This window comes from Chrysemys picta, chromosome 3 (genome assembly GCF_011386835.1).
Source record: "Chrysemys picta bellii isolate R12L10 chromosome 3, ASM1138683v2, whole genome shotgun sequence".
NCBI classification, from domain to species: domain Eukaryota; kingdom Metazoa; phylum Chordata; order Testudines; family Emydidae; genus Chrysemys; species Chrysemys picta.
The window spans coordinates 207,085,770-207,108,198 of NC_088793.1; the positions used below are offsets into that span (position 1 = coordinate 207,085,770).

At 48.3% G+C, this 22,429-nt stretch overlaps 1 protein-coding gene across 2 annotated transcripts in view; it reads right to left on the minus strand.

Annotated features, from left to right (window-relative positions):
* FBLN7 (fibulin 7) overlaps nt 1-18,429 on the minus strand; it is a 34,371-nt gene extending 15,942 nt beyond the window's left edge. The window contains exons 1-2 of one of the 2 annotated variants that reach the window (XM_005293517.4): nt 17,377-18,429; nt 4,679-4,838 (exon numbers count right to left, since the gene is read on the minus strand). In XM_005293517.4, the coding sequence (XP_005293574.1) occupies nt 4,679-4,838; nt 17,377-17,451 (235 nt within the window). In that variant the 5' untranslated portion in view covers nt 17,452-18,429. The remainder of the gene's footprint in view (nt 1-4,678; nt 4,839-17,376) is intronic. The other variant, XM_042852758.2, reaches the window with a different exon arrangement.
* Nucleotides 18,430-22,429: the final 4,000 nt, after the last annotated feature.

Genomic DNA, 22,429 nt, shown 5'->3' on the forward strand with positions numbered 1-22,429 from the left:
GGGAACGAACTGAACAGGGCAATTAGTTAGTGATCCATCACCTGTCGTCCAGTCCCAGCTTCTCACAGTCAAAGGTTTAGGGACACCCAGAGCATGATGTTCCATCCCTGATCATCTTGGCTAATAGCCATTGATGGACCTATCCTCCATGAACTTGTCCAATTCTCGTTTAACTCAATTATCCTTTTGGCCTTCACAACAACCCCGGCAACAAGTTCCTTCCACAGGTTGACTGTGCGCTGTGTGAAGCATTTCCTGATGTTTGTTTTAAAACCTGCTACCTACTAATTCCATTGGGTGAGCCCAGATTTGGGTCTTATGTGAAGAGGAAAATAACACTCCTGTACTACTTGTGCCACCCGGTTCATGATTTTATACACCTCTATCACCTTTTCTAAGGCGAACAGTCCCAGTCTTTTTAATTGCTCCTTGTATGGAAGCTGTTCCATGCCCCTCATCATTTTTGCTGCACTTCTGTATGCTTTTTCTAATTCAAATATAGCTTCTTAGTTTTGAGATGGGGTGACCAAAGCTATATGCAGTATTCAAGTGTGGGCATACCATGGATATATCAAGTGGTGTTTGATATTTTTTGTTTTATTAACTATCCCTTTCCTAATAATTTTTTTGGACTGCCGCTGCACATTGAGTGGATGATTTCAGAGAACTATCCACAATGACTCCAAGATCTCTTTCTTGAGCGGTAACAGCTAATTTAGACCCCATCATTTTGTATGTATAGTGGGGATTATGTTTTCCAATGTGCATTACTTTGCATTTATCAACATCGAATTTCATCTGCCATTTTGTTGCCTACTCACCAATTTAGTGAGATCCCTTTGGAACTCTTTGCAGTCAGCTTTGGACTTAACTTGAATAATTTTGTATATGCAAATGTTGCCACTTCCCTGTTTACCCCTTTTTCCAGATAATCTATGACTATGTTGAACAGCACTGGTCCCAGTACAGATCCCCAGGGAACCTGCTATTTACCACTTTCCATTGTGAAAACTGATCATTTATTTCTACCCTTTGTTTCCTATCTTTCAAACAGTTACTGATCCACACACGATACGACCTTCCCTCTCGTCCCATGACTGCTTACTTCGCTGAAGAGCCTTTGGTGAGTGACCTTGTCAAAGGCTTTCTGAAAGTTCAAGTGCATTATATCAACTAGATCACCCGTGTCCACATGCTTACTGACACCCTCAAAGAATTCTAATAGATTGGTGTGCCTGTGTGGACTCTTCCCCAACATATTGTGTTCATCTATGTGTCTGATAATTCTATTCCTTACTATAGTTTCAACTAATTTGCCTGGTACTGAAGTTAGGCTTACCGGCCTGTAATTGCTGGGATTACTTCGGGAACTTTTTTTTTAAATCAGCAATACATTAGCTATCCTCCAGTTATCTGGTACAGAGACTGATTTAAGCAATAGGTTACATACCAGTTAGTTTTTCTGCAATTTCATATCTGAGTCCCATTAGAACTCTTGGGTGAATCCCATCGGGTCCTGGTGACTTATTACCATTTAATGTATCAATTTGTTCCAAACGTCCTTTCCTGACATCTCAATCTGGGACGGTTCCTCAGATTTGTCACCTAAAAAGAATGGCCCGGGTGTGTGAATCTCCTTCATATCTTCTGCTATGAAGACCAATGGAAAGATTTTGTTTAGCTTCTCCACAACAGCCTTGTCTTCCATGAGTGCTCCGTTAGCACTTTGACACTCCAGTGGCTCCACTTACTACTGGGTAGGCTTCTTGCTTCTGATTTACTTACAAACAACTTTGTTGTTAGCAAAAGACACAAAAATTAGTTGCTCTTCAAATTCTTTTTTGGCCTGCCTAACTATACTTTTATAGTCGACTTGCCAGAGTTTATGCTTTTTTCTATTTTCCTCAGTAGGGTTTGACTTCCAATTTTTAGAGGATGCCTTTTTGCCTCTGAGTCTTCCTCTGCTGTTTAGCTATGAACAGACTTCAACGAGAAACTGCAGAACTGGAATTAATTTGCAAACTTGACACCATCAAATTAGTCCTGAATAAAGACTGGGAGTGGCTGGGTCACTACAAAAAATAATTTTCCCTCTGTTGATATTCACCCCTTCTTGTCAACTCTTGAGAATGGGCCACATCCACCCTAATTGAATTGGCCTCGTTAGCACTGACCTGCCACTTGGTAAGGCAACTCCCATCTTTTCATGTGCTGTATATTTATACCTGCCTACTGTATTTTCCACTCCATGCATCTGATGAAGTGGATTATATCCCACGAAAGCTTACACCCAAATACATTTGTTAATCTCTAAGGTGCCACAAGGACTCCTCGTTGTTTTTACTGATACAGACTAACACGGCTACCCCTCTGAAACCTGTTTAGCTATGGTGGCATTTTTTTATCCTACTTTTTTTTTATTTGGGGTATACATGTAGTTTGAACCTCTATTATGGTGTTTTTTAGTAGTTTCCATGACGCTTGCAGGCATTTCACTCTTGTGACTCTCCCTTTTAATTTCTGTTTAACTCACTTCCTCATTTTTGTGTAGTTCCCCTTTTTGAAGTTAAATGCTACCGCAGTGGGTTCCTTTGGTATTTTCCACCCTACAAGGATGTTACATTTAATTACATATGGTTGCTATTGCCAAGTTGTTCAGCTATATTCATCTCTTCGACGTGATCCTATGCATCATTTAGGACTAAATCAAGAATTGCCTCTCCCCTTGTGGGTAGCAGGACAAAATGCTCCAAGAAGCAGTCATTTAATGGGGTCTAGAAATTTTCTCTGCAGCCCTTCCTGAGGCGACATGTTCCCAGTCAATATGGGGATAGTTGAAATCCCCCATTATTATTGAGTTTTCCGGTTTTGTAGCCTCTCTAGTCTCCCTGAGCATTTCAGAACCACCCTTTATCATACTGGTCAGGAGGTTGGTAGTATAATCCTACTGCTATACTCTTATTGTTCAAGCAGGGAATTTCTCTCCACAGAGACTCTGTGGTACAGTTTGATTCACTCAAGATGCTCTCTTTCACATATGGGGCCTCTCCCACACCAGCATGACCTACTCTGTCGTTCCAATACATTTTGAACCCTGGTATTACTGTGTTCCATTGATTATCAATTGTTCCACCAAATTTCTGTGATACCTATTATATCACTATCCTCATTTAATACCAGGCACTCAAGTTCACCATCTTAGTATTTAGACTTCTAGCATTTGTATATAAGGACTTATAACATTTGTCAGTGTTTGGTTGACTGCCTTCCGGTGATGTAATTGAACGGGACTCTTTTTCATTTGACTGTTTCTCTTCAGTTCCTACCCGTACTTCATCAACTTCTATCCTCTCCTCTTCACTAGGATATTGAGTATCCCTTTTAATAGCTCCTCCCCTAAGGGATGTCTCTGGACGAACTGCGTGCTCCTCTGTACCTGTCCGCTTTCCCGCAGCCCTTAGTGTAAAAACTCCTCTACAACCTTTTAAATTTTAGATGCCAGCAGTGTACAACGATCTGCAGTGTTGCAGTGAAAAGGCTGGGAAACTTGAAAGTCAATACGGAAATTACCTTCCTTTCAATAGACGTAGGAGAATTAAGTACGAATGATGGGGGCTCAAAAGACCCTAAGTGACTTCAATTTCAATGGGACTTGTTCTCCTAAGATGCTTCTATAACTGTCACCTGACAACGCTCAGGGCTTGTCTACACTGGCAACGTTAAACCGCTGCCGTGGCAGTGCTTTAACGTGGCTTGTGTAGTCACGGCACAGCGCTGGGAGAGCTCTCTCTTACTTAAAAACCCACCTCCACGAGGGGCGCAGCTCCCAGCGCTGGGGCACTGTCTATACTGGCACTTTACAACGCTGTGCTCAGGGGGGTGTTTTTTCATACTCCTGAGCGAGAAAGTTGCAGCGCTGTAAAGTGCTAGTTTAGACAAGTCTTCAGTTTCTACACTGTTGTGACACTGCAAACCATGCATGAGAAGTAAAGCTTTCAGGTGCCATTGCTTTCCACAGAAAAGATGATTTCGGCTTAGCATGTGCTGAGAAAACTGAATATCATTCTAGACCATAGACAGACATATTTATTACCGCGTATGGAGACCAAGCATGGCCCCGAGAGAGAAACAGGAAAGAGGATTGAGCGAGCGAGCATTATAAATATACTGACCTCATTTTAAGATCTAAAATTAGGATCATGGGCTACTATATGGTCAGACGGCTTGAGCTGGTTGTGTGGGAAGAGCAGGTCACACTGAACATGATCTACTGTAGCTACTTTGGGGCAGATTCCTGATCTGTGTGCAAAGTGCCGTGTACAACCATGGGATGAGACTGATGGACAGTCTGGTATGGGGAGAAAAGGTGCATTGGGGCTGTCCCACAATGTATGGAGCTGTTTGGATGGGGCACATGTTCCCCTTCTCTTCCAAACAGTAGGGAGTGGAGGGGGGGGGGGAAGAGAGAGGGGCAGCAGCACCCCTAGGTCTTGGCAGTCCACAGTGCAGCGTGGCATGGTGGGCAGCGGGATGTGCCAAGAGCTAGCTTGCCAGGCCCTCGCTCTCCCTGCCGGGGCCGGGGGGGGAAGGGGAGAACAGCCTGTCGGCACTAGTGAACACCGCAGCCAGATGCGCTACGGCTGCTCTTGTTGCTGAAGGGCCAGTTGTGGGTTTTTACCGGATTGTGGGTCCGGGGCGGCTTTCGTCACCGCGTTCTGCAGGGTTATCAGCCGGTTCTTCATGACGCGCACTCCCTCTGCAAACCGCGTTTCCTGCCCCTTTAAGAACTGCTGCATTTGGCGGATGGCAGCCAGGAGCTGCTGCTTGTTGAGACAGTTCTGTGAAGAAGAAAGAGAATCCGTTTCAACGCTGAGCGCACACGTCACGCACTGCGCGTTAGCTCCCTTTATCTGCAGCTGCCAGCAACGTAGTGACAGCTCATTAAGCACAATTAGCGAGCGATTATTCCAGCGGCCGCTTCCCCGCCTAACACATGAGGTCTATGTACATTCAGTGGGGGGCTGAGCAGTTTTGTTGGCACACCCCGGCCTTTTCAGGGGTACACTGTCAAATAACGGCAACACGGTAACCAGAGTGAGCAGCCAGAGGTACCGCACTGAACTCAGTGAGCTTGTGAAAATCCATCCATATTTTTAACCATAGCAACAGAAGTTCAACCCCCTCCAGCATCGTCCCATTCTGCAATTCCTCCCTGCAGCCCCAGCAGAGCCATGCGCCTAGTGCCCCCTTCCTTGCCAACCCTCCAGGACGTAGAGATTAATAATTAATTAAAGATTATGTCATGTGACTAAACCTCCAGGAATACGTCCAGCCAAAAATCAGCAGCCCCTTCACCCACCCTCATCCCCTTCCCTGTGTCCCCAGCATTTTGTAACCCTGTTTTATTTACACACGAGGGGGATCTGGTGAAGTTTAGTCCCTCAGAAAGACCGAGTCAGTATGGCGTCACCAACGAGTTCCAGGCACTTTGTCACACAGCTGAGTGCCAGTGCTACAGCCCACTGCCCATCTAGCCAGCAGTCACCCCATTGCCGGAGCCTTTCCTAAGCAAAGACAATTGCCAGGTGGATTGGTGAGGTGACCCAGGAGGTATCAAATTCAATGTATATGACAGAAATGGCAGAAAAGCCATGCTCTGATCTGTGAGGGGTTATGTCACCACTTGCCATGCACCCCTGGGGGCCTCACAATGCTTTGCTACGGTAGCTCCCAGCCTGGGCTCCTGCAGGTCACATCCTGGGTGTCTGTGTATAGCCACCGCCCTGGTCTTGCAATTCTGACCCCAGCTGCCTGTGCACAGCCCCACAACCCTACTCCGGCTTCCACCAGCCTGGGTTATAACAAGCAAGGTGACCCCAACACACTCCCCATCCCAAATCTTCCCAAACCCAGGTGCACTGCAATGTCCAGTCCTCTCCTGGACAACTCAGAGAACTAAAAAGGTTTGTTTGTTCCTCTAAAGACACAAAAGCACATCACAGCTTACTAACTTAACTGGGGTAAATACACCCTTCTATTTAAACAGAACACCGAGCTGGTTTATAGTAACAACAACAACACCTGTACTAACAATAGGACACAGGTTAAGGGATGCCAAATAAAAGGAATAAAGTTAGAAAGGGTTGCAAGCAAATAAGCATGAAAATGTGCATCTAAAAGTCTAGAACAATCTAGCAAGGTACAGATGTTGTTCAAGATGGTTTCTCAACTATATTCAGTATATGAGGTACACCATAAGTTGTGATAGGTATGTGTAGGATCCATGGATCTTGAAAGGTGTGTTGATCATCATGGCAGTGGCTATACAGGGGGGAGGGATAGAGCTCAGTGGTTTGAGCATTGGCCTGCTAAACTCAGAGCTGTGAGTTCAATCCTTGAGAGGGCCATTTAGGGATCTGGGGCAAAAATCTGTCTTGGGATTAGTCCTGCTTTGAGCAGGGGGTTGGACTAGATGACCTCCTGAGGTACCTTCCAACCCTGATATTCTATGCCTACAGGTTTTGCGTCTGGTGCTGCTTTGAGTTGGTGTGTCCTGGTCTGTGGGGGGCTTGCCGCTGATGAACTTGGAGAGATTGCAGGGTGGGGGTTGTTTGAAGGCCAGAAGACAGAACTGAAAAAGATTTTTTTCAGGATGGGGTCCCCACTGAGTATGGGTTGTAGTTTGATGATACCTCATGTAGGTTCCAGGTGGCAGGTGACAACTAGGGGTGTGCAGTTGGAGGGGGGTTTATTTCTGTATTAAAGAAAGTTCTCTCAGGGTACTTGGGTAGTCCATTGCATGATGCGATCTACTATTCTGGTGGAGTGTCCTTGTTTGGTGAAGGTGGTTATGTGTATTTAGATGTGTCTCCTGGACTTTCTCTTTGGAGTACATTCTGTGGTATCTGAGTTCCTGGCCATAGAGAAGAGATTTCTTGGTGTGTTTGGTCACATATAACAGAAGTTGGTCCAATAGAAGATATTACCTCACCCGCCTTTTGTCAGGCTCTCTCATGAGATTCAAGGGCTTTCCCTTCCATAACCCAGGTGGGCAGGGGTCTGCGAAGATGGAAACCAAAGTCACCCCAATTATTTCAGACCTTGTGAAAAGTTCAGTTCCTGAGGTTCCAAATGGGCTCACACCAAAAACTGACTACGTGAAGATGATAGCTGACCGTTCCCAGGGAATATGCCCAGAGACGAGACAGATGGGGCAAATTTTCAGATCAATGAACAGTGATTTGTCCATCTAAATCACAATGCTACTAACTTCCATAGTCCCTGCACACTGCTTATGATCATCAGTCCACAGGAAAAAGAAACCAAAGGGGATCCAAGTGTGCTCAAGGGTATGAACCACATGAATATCAGTCATCTCAGTCCAGCACTTAGTACCTTCTGTCTGCTAGTGGCAACCTGGCCAGATCCAAATCCTGAGAGGTGCTGAGGCATTGCAGTCAGTGGGCGCTCTGTGAGTTTGGCTCCTGGGAACTTAGAGGGCCAGCAAGGAGGCGGGATGTTGGGGAGTGGGGCCACTAGCTATCCCCTTAAGAGCACAGGATGCTACTATCACCGAATGTCTGCAGAGAAGGTGAAAAGCCACCCCAGTTCCCATCAATGGATGCTGCATGGGGGGGAAGAGTGTGCCATTTGTGATACTTCTACATTAGGCCCTCCAAATATGGGAATTATCTTGACTCCTAGTCAAGGCAATGACAACCAGAATACTCACTCACAGCAATGCTCTATCTGGGAATCCGGCTACAGGTACTAGCCGTCATCTCATCACAGGCAACGGCAACTGGGTAATACCACCTAGCTCTTCTGTAGCACTTTTCATCAGTAGATCTCAAACCTGCTGGTACCATTCCATGGAGATGCTCCGTACAATAGCTATCAATAAATCGACCTGGTAAGCGTGCGGTGACTGATAACGGGAGGAGTTCCAAGTGGAAATTTCTTGTCTCACAGAACTCCTTTTCAGTAAACACATGCAGGGCCATGACACTGTGGGAGTTACACCCATGACATGCTGGCGTAGAAGACATGAACCTCCCCAAAAGGAGCCAGCCATTCTGTATTTTGCAGAGTGTTGTGCAGTCACTTGTTACGATGTTTCACACTCCCAGACCCAAATCCGTTCCGATTGCCTTTGATTTGTTAAACCGTCTCTCCTGGTTGGGTTATTGCTGTGGGAAAAAAAATCTCCTCAGAGAGAGAGCGAGAGAGAGAGAGTTTTGGGGGACAGATTGGAGATCCTGTTCCGCTGATCAGGAATCTTGGTCATAGGAGAGTTATTTTCCAAGCGCACACAAAGCTGAACAAGAAGTCTTCCTGTTGTAGCTGGAAGTCACTCATGTTTTCTTCCTTTTCCAATATTTTAGTCCCCGTTGGTTAGCACTGCCCTCTAATTACAATGGGCAGACACTAAAATCAACCCTTCTAGCTACATTGCACTCCCAGTTCTCTTGATAAAATCTTCATAAACTTAAAGAAATGAGTTTTCCTAGGATTCACGCTGATTGAATGTGTTCCTGCTGAGCCCAGCATGGGGCTTGCGGGTTGAATCTGGCTCCAGATTTGGGCCTTGATGCTGCTTCCAGACAAACCTTCCAGTGGCTCTGATGGAACATTCTTTGTAAGATCTGTCTGGGGCAGATCAGGACTTTCTGCAGATTTTGCTTTTCATGTGACCAGATCCTTGAGTCCTTCATCCTAATAAAGAAATTCTTACTTCAAGGACGGCTTCCTGTGAACTACTTGTAAGAGAATAATTCAATGCTGAGTATGACAAGCGAGGGCTGTGATTACTTTGGAAATCCTGGGAGGGATTCCATAGCTCATGTTAAGTCCTTTTGGAACCAGAGCTATATTCCACTTCAGTTTTACAAAATAATAGGAAAACAGATGTCTTGTCCTTTCTTAGAGTGCCAGGAACACTTGTGAGATTTATGCCTGAAAGCTAACAGTTCTGGTTCGGAGCTGGAGGGACTGATTCACCCGGGAGGTGTGGATCTTTGTGACAACATGCAGCAGAACTAACTTAAAACCAAAAAGCAAGCCTGAACCAAACAGGCAATTCTGTAGCTCACCAAAACTCAGTTTCCCCCACAAATAAGCAACTTCTGTTCTACTGGGAAATGCCCCTTGTCAATGGGAACAGAGAGCAGATATGGTTCCTGCCTCTTGTCAAGAAGGTTTCAGAAGGACCACAGAGTGCATAGGGATTGTCGTACAGTCTTTAGCTATCTGCTCACACGCTATTTGCTCAACTTGGCCTTTGCCTCAGTCAGTGCACAGAACAAACAGCGAAGGAAGAGAACGACAGTCTTGGGTGCTTACGGCATTAGCTCGGGACTCAGGAGAAATGGGCTCTAACCCTGGCTCTGCTACAGTCGGTCTGTAACTAGCTTGGTGAGAGCGGGGAAGTAAGCTGCACCCTCTCCAAGGCTCTCTCTCCGAGGAACAATGTGAGACCCCGAGCTATTCCTGGGGGTCCCAAAAGCCACATCCACCTAGTGCTAGGGAGGGGTCACCAGATGGCGCTGTAGTGTGGTGCAGATTCCTTGGGGAGGCTGATGCTGTCAACAAGGGAATTTGCGCTCTGCGTTATTCACTAATTAGAGGCAGTTGGGGCAGAGTCCCTTGCTGGGAGCCAGGCACTGGCGTTTGGGCCAAGCTCCCCAGAAAAGGGCCTGGCCCGCATACCAGTTGGGACCAGCTCTGTTCAGGAACTGGTGGATGAAAGGAACCAGCTACACCAAGAACATCCCCAGATCCACATCACTGATTTCTCCTGCAACAGGAAACCTGCCTGCAAGGCCCCAGATCTACTGCTGGGCCGAAGGGTGACTTGTATGGCAGCTTCACTTCTCCCTGTTTGCAGGGTCCATGGAGCAAAGAGGCCCCCGGCCCAAGCCTGGGAAGGGGCAGGAACTGTCCTAGGCTTCTTTGCTGGCACCCCCGTGAGGCAGGCAGATGGGTGAGAAAGGGCGCCTTGGTCGGGCGTCTGTGAGCCAGGACTGCGGCAGAGAGAATGGGAAAGGAGTTTTCGGATTTTGCTATAAACCCGTCGGAGTCAGAGTGAGGAGTGAGTGGAACGACCCACCCTAAGTGGATAATTGTGCCATGGGATGGTACCCTGCGGAGGGGTGGTTTAGTCTGGCTGGAGATCCAGACACAGGCAAGTGGAGGCACTAAGACAAGGATGAAGCCAAGGGGCTGAGCAGAATACCCTGGAGAGAACCAACAGGAATGGCCTTGGGCAAAGGACCAGAGACGGCTCGGAGACTCAGACCAGGCACCCTCTTCCTTTTTGGGGTCTCCGGGTGAAGCGCCCAGCAGAGGGTGGGTGGGAACTGCCCTTCAGCCCTGCCCTAGCACGGTGGAAGCTGTGCACATCCGTCTCATGTAGCTGTATCAGGAGGGTTGTGCAAAGCTGCCAGTACCATGGACTTCTCCAGACAGCAGCTGCATTTGTTGGTTTATCTATGATGGTCATTCTTGCTAGGGAACTAGTCCTGCTGCCAACACACGGTTACTTGGAGGCAGATAAGTGGGAAACGGCCCAACTTAATTTCAGTTTAAACAGGGAAAGGTGGTTTCTGAAATCTTCAAGGAACTTTTCAACAAGATCCCCTGATTCAGGGGGATTTTATAATCAGCGCGGGGTTGGCAACTGCAGACTCATCACTGCCAAGGGCACACTGGTTGAAGAGCACAACGAACAGTGGTGGGCGTCCTTCCAACATGCCATTGAATCTGGCCTGGAAATTCTGTATCATTCATTCAAGCGGCTTCTTCGTCAAAAAGAGCGCGATCATCCGGATAAACAACCGGTGCTGCAATCCTCCCGAGAACCTCAATGAAGAGCAGAGCAAGGGGTGCGCCATGCCAAAGCCTCCGGCGGAGCTGGAATCCTCCTTCCGCTCCGGTCATGCTCTAGGGCCTCTGTGGGCATGGTGCCTCCTCCCACACAGGCAGGAGGGGTGTGTGCATGAGCTGATGGGTCAGGGAACTGTGGCGCGTTGGCTGGCCCCATCCCTACTCTCATGCGCCCCTACGGCTGGAAGCCCTGCCGAGCCCAGCTCTCAGAGACCTGTCTGCCTAGTGAAGTGCAATGACCAAGCCGGACTGCTTTCTCATGCCCAAGAAGAGGAGGGGGAAGGGGGGGAATGGAGCCTATATGAGTAGTCCTTAAATAAACAACAAAAGAATCCTGTGCACGTCTAAAGCCCCTCCCACAGAGGGTTGCAGTGCAAGCCAGATGCTCACTCGCAGCTGTGCATCTTATACCTAGTCTCACGATGGACAAACTAACGCAGGGCGAAGTTCAACAGTGGCTCAAAGGTGTGAGTGATGGACAGATGGGAGTCATACCCAGAATCCTTGGCTCCCCATCCTGTGCGCTGACCACTAGACTCTCCTTCCCCTACCCCCATCCAGGCCACGCTCCCTCTTCAATCACTGTACAGTTTTGCTAGGGTATTTCACAGAGTGGGAACCCGCCAGCATTTCATACAAATGCCTGTTACACCTTTGCAGAGCTGCAAGCCTGAGAGAAGGCTAGTAAACGATAGATCACAACAAAACTGACCTGACCATTGGGGACATGTCTGGCCATAGGCCCACCAGTCTTTTCCTAGCCCCCTCGTGAAGCAGTTCCAGTTACTTCTACTGTCTAAGCAGCCACTGTTGGTTTAAAATAACCTGCTCATGACTATTATGATTAATAAGAGACCCTTCCTTCCCTCCGGGTCTGCTCACCCCTTTCCTTCCTGTGAATACACTCGCGATTGACAACCCTCCAACCAGCTGCTCTGGAGCAGTGCTGTGTGCCCAGAGCCACAGCATGGTAGGAAGTGACCCACGTTCCTTTCTTCCCCAATGGAGTATTGCTTTTTGGCCTAGATTATGGATTTATCCCAAGCGCTATGTGTGGGGCAGCTGTGCTCCCCTTGCCCCAAGGGGGACAGGAATTTACTACTGGCCCTTACTAGCAGGGAATTTCTATGTCTATCTGGCAAGGTTCTGCCCACTCCTCCACTCCCTGGCCATCTGCTCTTGGGGTAGGATTGAGAATGGGGCATACAGTGCCTCCCTGTGCGTCAGGAGGTCTGGGGAGGCCATGCAGCGTAAGGGGCGGGTTAGGGAACCTATTTCCTATCATGCTGCTGAACAGACTGACTCAAGCCTAGCGCTTCAGTCTTTAGAAAGCTCACAGGTGTTTCCTCATCGACGGACAAGCAGCATCAGAAAGATCTGTGTTGTTCCCCTGCCTCTTTGAAAGAAGTGGGGAACAAAAATTCAGGCACAAAATAGAGATGGCCACATCCGGAAGACGAGGCGTCCCAGCTCGATCACAGGCAGGGTAGGATAGAACAATTAAGAACCCAACATTTCAACCCTCAAATTTTGGCAAAAATTTTTAATTTTGACCAAAAAGGAGGGATGATTTTGGGGGGATTGGGGAGTTTTATCCTGTTTTTTTGACTAGCTGTAATGACAGGTAACAGACAGAACATATCTGAAGGAAGGTCTTTCCCCTGCATCTACACCTCACTGAGGCTGCCAGGGGCCCACGCAGAAGCTGCTAGGACATGGGATGTCCCGTCAGGGCGCAGCCAGGAGCCATTTGACAGAGGGGTTCCAGGAATGTGGGCAATGCTGCACACCATGGTGGGAAAGTTCACACTGGCCAGCGTTCAAACACAGACCCCTGCCCCCAGGCACACACCGAGCTCTCCGACAAACACAGGCAGCTGGGACCAGCAGACAGGAAACGTCTCTTTGACTCGGCCTTGGCGCTGCTCAGCACGACGTTTGCAGAGACTCCAAGGCCAGAAGGAGCCATTGTGATCACCTCCTCTCCGACCCTCCTGCCTAGTACCGGGCAGAGAATTTCACGCTGGGATTCCTGCCTGGACTCCCCGCCTTCTGGTTGAGTGACAGTAAATCTCTTCAAAAGACATCCAGCCTGGATTTACAGATTCCAAGTGATGGAGACGCCATCACATCCCAAATGACTTTGTTCCAAGACTCGATTCCTCTCCCGGTTTAACGATCTGCCCCTTCTTTTCAGTCTGAACGTGTCTAGGGTGACCAGATGTCCTGATTTTATAGGGACAGTCCCGATTTTTGGGTCTTTTTCTTATATAGGCTCCTATTACCCCTCACCCTGTCCTGGTGGGACACACTTGTTCTCTGGTCACCCTAAACATGTCTAGCTTCCGCTTCCCACCATTAGAGCTCACCGCGCCTTCGTCTGCAGAATAAAGAGCCCTCTGTTCATTGTGAGAAATCTTCTCCCCATCTAGGTGCTCTGGGCGGGGGGGAAACGCTCACTGTGACTAGGGAAGGGTAGAGAGAACGGACGGGGGAGTTACTCAGACTCAGGGGCTGACCCCCCAGCTCGGCATGCCGGTGCCCTTGCTCCCAAGTTCTTCCCTTCCCCAGGGCTGGGGGTTTCCTACCTACTCCCCAGAGACTGGCCCGATCTGGTGCCCCATGGTGGCTGCTCCAGCCCCTCCTCCAGGTCCCGCTCTCGTCTCTGTGCCCCACACACGTGTGCAGGGGCAGAAACACAGCTGGGGCCCATTGTGGGGGTGGGAACATGCATCAGCCCCCCACCCTCCAATATTTCCATTGTAGGGGCGCTAGACCCCTCCGCTTTCACCATTGCTGTAAGTACAGACAGGCCAAGCTCCAGTCGCTTCTTAAATGTCTCTTCACACAAGAAAGAGCTCAGGGGACCAGTGACGCTTTAATCCTGCCCCCAATTGCAGGGTCACCCCTGGTTTGTAGTTGTGAGGCAGACTATAGTGGGGATGTCTGAGGGGAGCTGGTTATGCCCGCATAGCGCCACGCCCTTACTCCTGGACTTAGCAGCAGCAAGGAAGGATCGGGGCCGGCTGTTCCCTGGCCTTCGCAGCACGTTTTACCTTGCGCTTGTGCCCTGCCACACCCTAGGGCTTTGCCCATGGTGTCTGTCAGAGTGTCCTGCCCCACAGCAAGCCCCACACACAGAAAAGCGACTCACCAGTCAGCGCCCCCATGTGGCTGGGTGAGGGCTGGCGGCCGGCCGGACCCTGCGGCGGTTGGGGTTGGTGACTCTGGACAGGTCACACTTAAAAGCTCAATCCCCTCGCAGGGTATGTGGTCAGGCCCTAAGCTGGCTTCCCGAAAGCCCCTGATCCAGCAACAGTCTTTCCGAGCTGTACAGACCCTCACACGAGGAGCCCTCTCCGCCCTCACCCTTTGCTTCAATCACACTCTCCTTCTGGAGTCGCTGGGCCCTGGGCTTCTCCCTGGGACCCTGCAGGAGAGCTCAGCACTACAAATCCGCCACCACCGCAGCCCTGCTGCAAGCTCAGACCTCCCATCCCTCTGGGCTTCTCCTCAGCAACACCAGGCCCCACACAGCCTCCCGGGAGCCTGGCCTCACCCCAGGGCCGACCATAGGAACTAGCTCCACTCTTACGGCTGTCCCTCCACACCTGAGCCTCAGCTGTTCGGCTTCCTCCCACTGTAAGTCCCACACCTGCAGCTGTGGCGGGCCAGGGCTAATTGACCAGAGGCTGGCTAACCCAGGCCTCCTGGTCCTTACAGGAGCAGGCCACCCTGTTACAGGGCCTGTCAAACAGAGCTATTCCTGCATACCCTCCTTCCCAGAGCACCACACGTGAACGAGCACCATGCCAATGAAGAGCGTCATCGATAAACAGAGAACACCAAGTCCTCACCCGTAGGCCGCTGCTCTAACCATTAGATCACACTCCCCTTCCAGAGCCAGAAACGGAACCCAGGACTCCTGACTCCTTACATTCCACTGCTGGACAGCAAATAGCGGTGTAACCCGCTAGCAAAATGCGTCTTACGGCTCTCTCTGGGGGGCTGCCCCCCCCGCAAGGATAACAGCTTTCTACAGCTGCCAGTCACTTCACTTCTTTAGCTCAACTGGTAGAGGTCGGTGCTGAAAATCTAAAGGTCTGGGATTCAAAACCCACTAACGACCCAAGAGAAGGGTCACTATAGTGGCACATAAGATGATGTCTTTTTTTTTAATTTTTTTTTAAAACCTAGGTGATTCCGTTAAAAAACAAACCAAAACTATATTAACAGACCATTAAGGTTGCAATTCAAGCACTCAGAATTTAAGAAAATCCAGATTCAGATTACCTATGAGACTTTCATAACACAAGGGGGCCAAATTAAACAGTCTTTACTTTCATGATACCCTCCTATTTCTACAGGACTGCGGCATCATTCAGTGCCCAGGGCAGACAGTAAATGAAGCAGGAGTGTGTAAGAAGTGAACTATTGCCTTGTGATTGAGGCACTCGCCTAGCATTCAAGAGAACTTAGCTTAAATAAAAGAAGGTTAAGGGGTGACTTGATCACAGTCTATAAGTATCAAACAAATATTTAATAATGGGCTCTTCAGTCTAGCAGAGAAAGATCTAACACCATCCAGTGGCTGGAAATTGAAGTCAGACAAATTCAGACTGGAAATAAGGTGCAAAGTTTTAACAGCAAATAATTAAGCAGTGGAACAATTAACTGAGGGTCATGGTGGATTCTCCGTCACTGACAATTTTAAAATTAAAATGGGATGTTTTTCTAAAGCTTTGCCCCAGGAATTATTCTGGGGCAGTTCTCGGGCCTGTGCGATACAGGAGGTCAGACTAGATGATCACAATGGTCCCTTCTGGCCATGGGATCTAGGCATCCCTAGTTCTGCTACAAACTTCTTTTGTGAAGCTGGACAAGGTACTTAAACAACAGGCTTCAGAGGCCAGAGTTGCCAGTTTTGCCTTTCATTGAGCTACCTCGCTGGGGCGTTAGAAGGGTAAGTTCATTATCGTCTGGGATGGGTGCTGATGAGTGCCATAGAAAAGCCCATGAGAAAACAAAAAGCCCCTTCTTTGGGGCAGGCTTAGGCTGGTGGGCTGTAAATATGGGACAAGGCCACACAGTGAATGAGGGGGATAAAACAGCTATTGAACAGCCTCTTTCATTGAAGTCCTGTCTACCCTCTGCACTGAGAGGGGCTGGGTCAGGTGGAAAAAGGAATACGTAATTCAATACTGCATCAGACAGCATGTGCACCCAGGGACTGAACTGAATTTGCATGGGCAACTAACTTTTGAACACTTAACTTTGCAACCCCAATGTTCTTTTCTTTGTGTGGAATACATCTGTAGATATCTAATCCAGTTACGATGTGTTGTCCAACACGGTCATAAAAAATTATAGCGGCTGGATGTGGTATACAGAAATCGGGGGGGGGGGGGGGGTGGAGGGAGGAAGGGAGTGGATTCCTGGCATGTAGTTTACTTTTATAATAAGTTCTTTGTTAAAAGGCTATTTTTAATTTGAATCGCCAGACATACTGCAGCTAGCTTATGCTAACCAGAATAAACAGCACCAGGGAACTGCTCTCAGAAAATTGGTTTTAGTCTTTGTCCCTAACAGGCCAGCAGAGTTTGTCAACGTGATTAAGCATGTGCATTGTATTCAGTATGTAACTGAAAGACCTAAGTATTAACCGTACTATTGTCTGCTGAGAAAAGGCTCGTACATACCCTTTCTGATTCTCCGGATAATTATAAACTATGTTACAGTCACTGGGTCGTCACAGGACTGCAGAGTTCAGATACTTATGTGACATCTATGCAAGGATCCAAAAATCACTGCCAGCGTGGTACTGTGAGAAAGGTTCTATTACCCGTAAAAGCTGAAGGGAAGATCATTACGCTGGGAATACAGGTCCAAAATGTCCAATACCTTTGACTGTGTGTGGTGAAGAAGAAGAAGAGTTTGAGAATGATGCAGGGTGAAATTATGAAGACTACAGCACCTGTAGTTTCATGGATGTGACTTTTAACTCTTACCTTGCCTTTGAAAGAGAAGTGTCAGTGACAGAGGATAGTCAGAAGTAATGGCCTGCGAGGGGTAGTTTTCCAGTACGTTTATTCACAGGATGGGTCACAAGGCCATGAAAAGAACAAGCTGAAGAGCAATAAAGTCCTGCTCGGGGCAAACTATTCTGTTCCATAAACCAATTTTTAGCAACACAATTTTCTGCAAATGCACAACGGTCGTTGCTTAGTTAGTTCTGCGAAAGAAAGCTGGTTAGCACTCCCAGGCTACTATGCACTGGGGATCATACTCAGTCTCTCACCTACATTACATGGAATTGGCTTGTAAAACACACACATCCCTTGTTTGTCTTCTACACCTGGCTGAGGAGAGGCAGATTCTCCAGATGCCATGGGAAGACATAAAAGACAGTGGGCATTATAGGGGTAAGAGACAGGAGACAGCCACCTTCTCTGCTGTGGATACTGTAATTATAGGATAGAGACGGAGGCTTACCTGAGAAGCGGGAGAGCCCTGGCATGCTGTGAGGCACAGGAACAGAAGGAGGCTGTACTGAAATCCAGAAACCATGGTCCTAGTTTCAAGGTAAAAATCTCTTCTCAGACTATCTTCGAATGCGTTCCCCTCCTGAGCGTTTTCTCAACCTGCCTTAGAAGTCCCTGGGAATGCCTGGAATGCAGCCGAGGGACAGCTGACTCCGGCTTGCCAGCACCAACCTGGCTGCTCCTCTCCCGGAAGGGTTGAAGAATACCGCTCCGTTTTCAAGTCCTCATCTGCTGCCTGCCCTCGCAGCTGCTGCTGCAATCTGCCACTGCAGCTGCCTGTGAGAGCTCTTACAATCCTACACCTAAGCTGTGTGGGTCTGGCTGGGGGATTGGTTTCTCCCTCCCCCTCAAGGTAGTGGTGGAAGGCTGTCTGGCTCGCCGGGTCCTAGCAGTAGGTGTTGGTCTCAGGGGAGAAACACTTGCCAAATAGAGATCTCCTTGTAGCCCGCACACTGGGCAGTGACCGAAGTGGGAGAGACTCTCCCCGTTTGTCTTCTAGGAGAGGTTGGGGCTGTATTTCCCCAGAAGGCCCCTGAGAAAGGAGCACTCCTTTGGGATCGAATTGGTTTCCACTAGCCTTGCTTCCTTCTCGGATGGGGAAGAACGGCCCCATGTGCAAAGCTGATCTGCTGCAGAGCAACTGGAGAGAGGAGGATTTGGGTGGAGGTTCATCCCTCCCTCACCCGGCCTTCTAGGGCGCTATGCTGGGAACACAGGGTTCAGGTGCACGTCACCACACTTCTGCCTTCAGCTCCCACGGAAGCCTGTGGACCCATGCATGGGTGTGTCTCCAAGGGCAGAACTGGGCCCTGGGCCAGAGCCAGTGAGAAGGCCAGGGTGCACTCAGCTGGAGAGCTCCCTTCCTAGAGAGATTGGGTCTTGTCATGCAATACCCGGCAACTGATCTCGAAAAGCTTCTCCGCAAGCCACCTTCGGGGGTTCCCTCGCTGTGCAGCCTGCTAGCAGCAGCTCCACCTCGCACACAGGGTGGCCAATGCCCCGCGTTTGATGCTGACAAACAGCCACTTGAATATAGCGGTCTTTAGACTCCTCGATCCACCCGGAGGCCTCTTTACAGACATGGGGGGAACATTTACTCTCCCAGTCCACCTTGAAGCTTTACGACTCCTATAGCTTTGTGATTGATTTGGGGTGAATAAGTGGGGCTGCATTGATGGCTGAGTAATGGCAGTGGCTGGCTCTGAATGTCCCCTCCCCATCCAACCCCTTCCCCTGGTGGTGGCTGGTCCCCTCTCCCTTCTCCACCTCTAGGCTCACCTGCAGCCCTGGAGTAGAACTAGGAGTGATGGGGGGACATTAAGCAAAGGAAAGTGGAGCTGTGTTGGGTGTGGTGGGACCAGCCCTGGGAAGTGGGGGAAGCCCCGCCACTGAGACTAGACTGGACAAAGCAACGTCAAATATACCGCGGGAAACAATGCCAGCAGCAGAAATGTGGATGAAGTAGGACTGGGCAGGAAACAGTTTTCTTGGCCCCTGAGTATTTTTAATAGTTCAAAATTCTTTTCCATTGTGAATTGAGGAAAAACCCTCAAAATATTTGCAAATCAAAACAAAACAAACCCCAAACAAAACAAAACAGATTTTTGTGCTGTTTTGGGTCAATCAAAATGAAACATTTTTTTTAAACTCCTTAGTCTAATTTGCTTAAATTTCTAAACAACCAGAATGGTTTGGTGCAAAAGCATCCAAACAAAAATGTTTCAATAATTTCAAACTCCCCCCCCCCCCAACATTTTTCTGAGTCAGGAAATTCATGGAAAATGACCTTGTTTGGCAAATAGTTTCGATTCTGATTGATTGTCCTATTTATTGACCAAAAAACCCACAAAGCATAAAAAAAACCCTCCCACCCAGCCGGAGTGCTAGCAAGACTTGCTTATCTCTGTCCTCTGTTATGGCCAACCCTACTGGGGAAGTCCAGAAGCTAGAGGTTTTGACTAACATAAGTGGCAGTGAAATGGTTAATAGTTTAAATTGCTACGGGAGTAGGAGCAGGATCATATTAACTCCCCATTGGGAGTTTGCAGCTCTCCGAGCCGTTCCTCACATCCCTTGAAAGGTTTTCTTCAGAACCATGGCAATGAAAGACACCAGCCCAGCTCCCAGGATCAGGGCCACCGTACTTCAAGTGAAAGCTTAAATTCAACCAGCCAGGTCACCCCAAGAAATGCCCCCTCTTCACATTCCCTTCCAGCCCCGGGTGAGAGATGGGTGGGAGGGAAGAGCACACCCCCTCAGAACTACAGCATCCACTCCTGTTAGCACAGCCACTTCTCGGGGGTAGGAAACCCAGAGAGGCGATACCCCTTCTGACCTCACCGCTGGGAACAGGGACTGGGAGTCACACAGTCTGGGTTATGTGGATGCATTTGGCTTTGATGCTGGGCGGTGTTAGCAGCCTGTGGCATACAGGGGGTCAAACTGCGTGAGCTGGTGGCCTTAAAGTCTATGACTCTGTGATGGCTATTCCAATAGCTGCTCTTCTCGGTCTCTTTTTTCTCCCCCTAGAAAGTCTGACCACAACAGAAGTCTTAGGTGGGGAGCTTTGTCACAGGACAAAGTTATATGTATTTACACACATCCCACAGCAGTAGTCTGCACTCAGCATCTACTTGTGCTCCTCTGCTTGTGTCTAAACGCACGCTAATTAAAAACCATATACGTCCAATCACAGACATTCTGATATTTGTATTTGTTTTACTCCCACCAGCTTCCCCTAGCCCAGAGGTTTATAACCTGTGGCCGACGGATGCCTGGGAGGCAGGAGACCATGCTAAGATTTCCAGATGAGTCTACACCGCCATTCAAAAATGTTAGGGGTCTGCAAATTTAAAAATAAAAAAAAAAAAATAATAATAATAATAAAAAAAAAGGTTGAAAAGCCCTGCCCTGGCTGTCCCTATGTTCCATGTCTAACGTCTAGATCGTACACTCCTCAGCATAGGAGTCGTGCCTTTTTCACCTCTGTGTGCTCCATACACACTGCCGGTGTTATACTAACGGGATTATACAGAACAGGGATATGGCAATTTGAGCAACAGCCATTTTAAATGCCCTAAGTGAGCTTTTACGAGAGTAGCCCAGCCCTGACAAAGGGCCTGATCCTGCAACCCTGACTCTTGGGAGCCGACCTACTGACGTCTGTGTGAACAAGGTCTGCACAATCTACTGGTACGTGGTGAAAGGTTAGACTTGCCAGCTCCAGTGACCTGGGGGCGGGGGCAGAGGCAGTGGAGAATCTGCCCCAAAGATTTTTCTTTTTGGACAAGGACTATCAGAACATCCGTTATCCGAGGCGGTTCGATCAGACTTTACTGAACTAGACCTTGGGACGACAGCTCTAAAGACGGCAGCGTTCAACTGCATGTGCTTCGCACTGTAGGGCCATGTTCCTGTAATGCCATACACGTCTCTCAAGCCAATCGGACGTTTATGGACAGAATGATCCGAACAATGGTCCAGACCAGGGGGACTGGAACAATTTGTATAGTGGGGGCGCTGAGAGCTATTGAACCAAACTGTAAACCCTGTGTTGGATGGAAACCACTTCAAGCCAGGGGGTGCGGCAGCTCCCCCAGCACTCCTAGTTCCAGCACCTGTGTCCCAGACAATCCGGGACCGGGTAAAAATTTTCTCCGGAATAGGGGTTTCCCCAACAGAATTCTAAACAACAGCTAGACATCTGCTGAGCTCTGCTACCATCTACTGGACAATATGAAAATGTGAAAGTCCTACCTAGCAGGCTGGTGGGGACCCAAACCTGGGAACATGAGCTCTTTGGGGCAAGAGCGGACATCGATCATAAGCTTGTACAGGGCCAGCACAATGGGCTGCCACCTGAGGGAGGTTTTTTGCCACTACCCCACTATAAATGTTAAATAGTAAAGACTGTGTGGGTCCTGCTGCAAACCTTGATGGGGTGGTGGGCTCCCCCTTGATATGAACTGGTCGCTCCCACTGGAACTACCCGAAGAACATATAAATGGCCATACTGAGTCAGACCTGATCCCTCTAGCCCAGCATCATTTCTTCCGACAGCGGCCAGTGCCAGCCAGGTGCTTCAGAAGGAATGAACAGAACAGGGAAATTATGGAGTGATCCATCCCCTGTCGTACACTCCCAACTTCTGGCAGTCAGAGGTTTAGGGACACCCAGAGTATGGGATTAGGTCTCCGACCATTTTAGCTAATAGCCATTGATGGACCTATCTGACCACCAGAAACTTATTTAATATATATATTTTTAAACCCAGTTATACTTTTGGTCTGCACAACATCCCTTGGCAACAGGTTCCACAGGTTGTGTGTGTGTTGCATGAAGTACTTCCTTTTGTTTGTTTTAAAGCTGCTGCGTATTAATTTCATTGGGTGACCCCTGATTCTTGTGAAGAGGTAAAGAACACTTTTGTATTTACTTTCTCCACACCAGTCATAATTTTATAGACCTTTATCATTTCTCCCCTTGTCTCTTTTCCAAGCTCACCAGTCCTAGACTTTTTAATCTTTCCTCATATGGAAACTGTTCCATTCCCCTAATAATTTTTGTTGCCCTTTGCTATACTTCTTCCATTTCTAATATATCTTTTTTGAGATAGGGTGACCAGAACTACATGCAGTATTCAAGGTGTGGGCAGACCCTGGATTTAAATAGTGGCATGATAATATTTTCTGTCTTCTAATCTATCTCTTTCATAATGGTTTCCAACATTTTATTAGCTTTCTTGACTGTTGCTGCACATTGAGTGGATGTTTTCAGAGAACTATGCGTGATGACTCCAAAATCTCTTTCTTGAGTGGTAACAGCTAATTTAGACCCCATTGTATAGTGGGGATTATGTTTTCCAATGTGCATTACTTTAAATTTATCAACATTGAATTTCATCTGCCATTTTGTTGCCCAGTCACCCAGTTTAGTCCAGTGAGATCCCTTTGGAACTGTTCACAGTCAGCTTTGGACTTAACTAACTTGAATAATTTTTTATA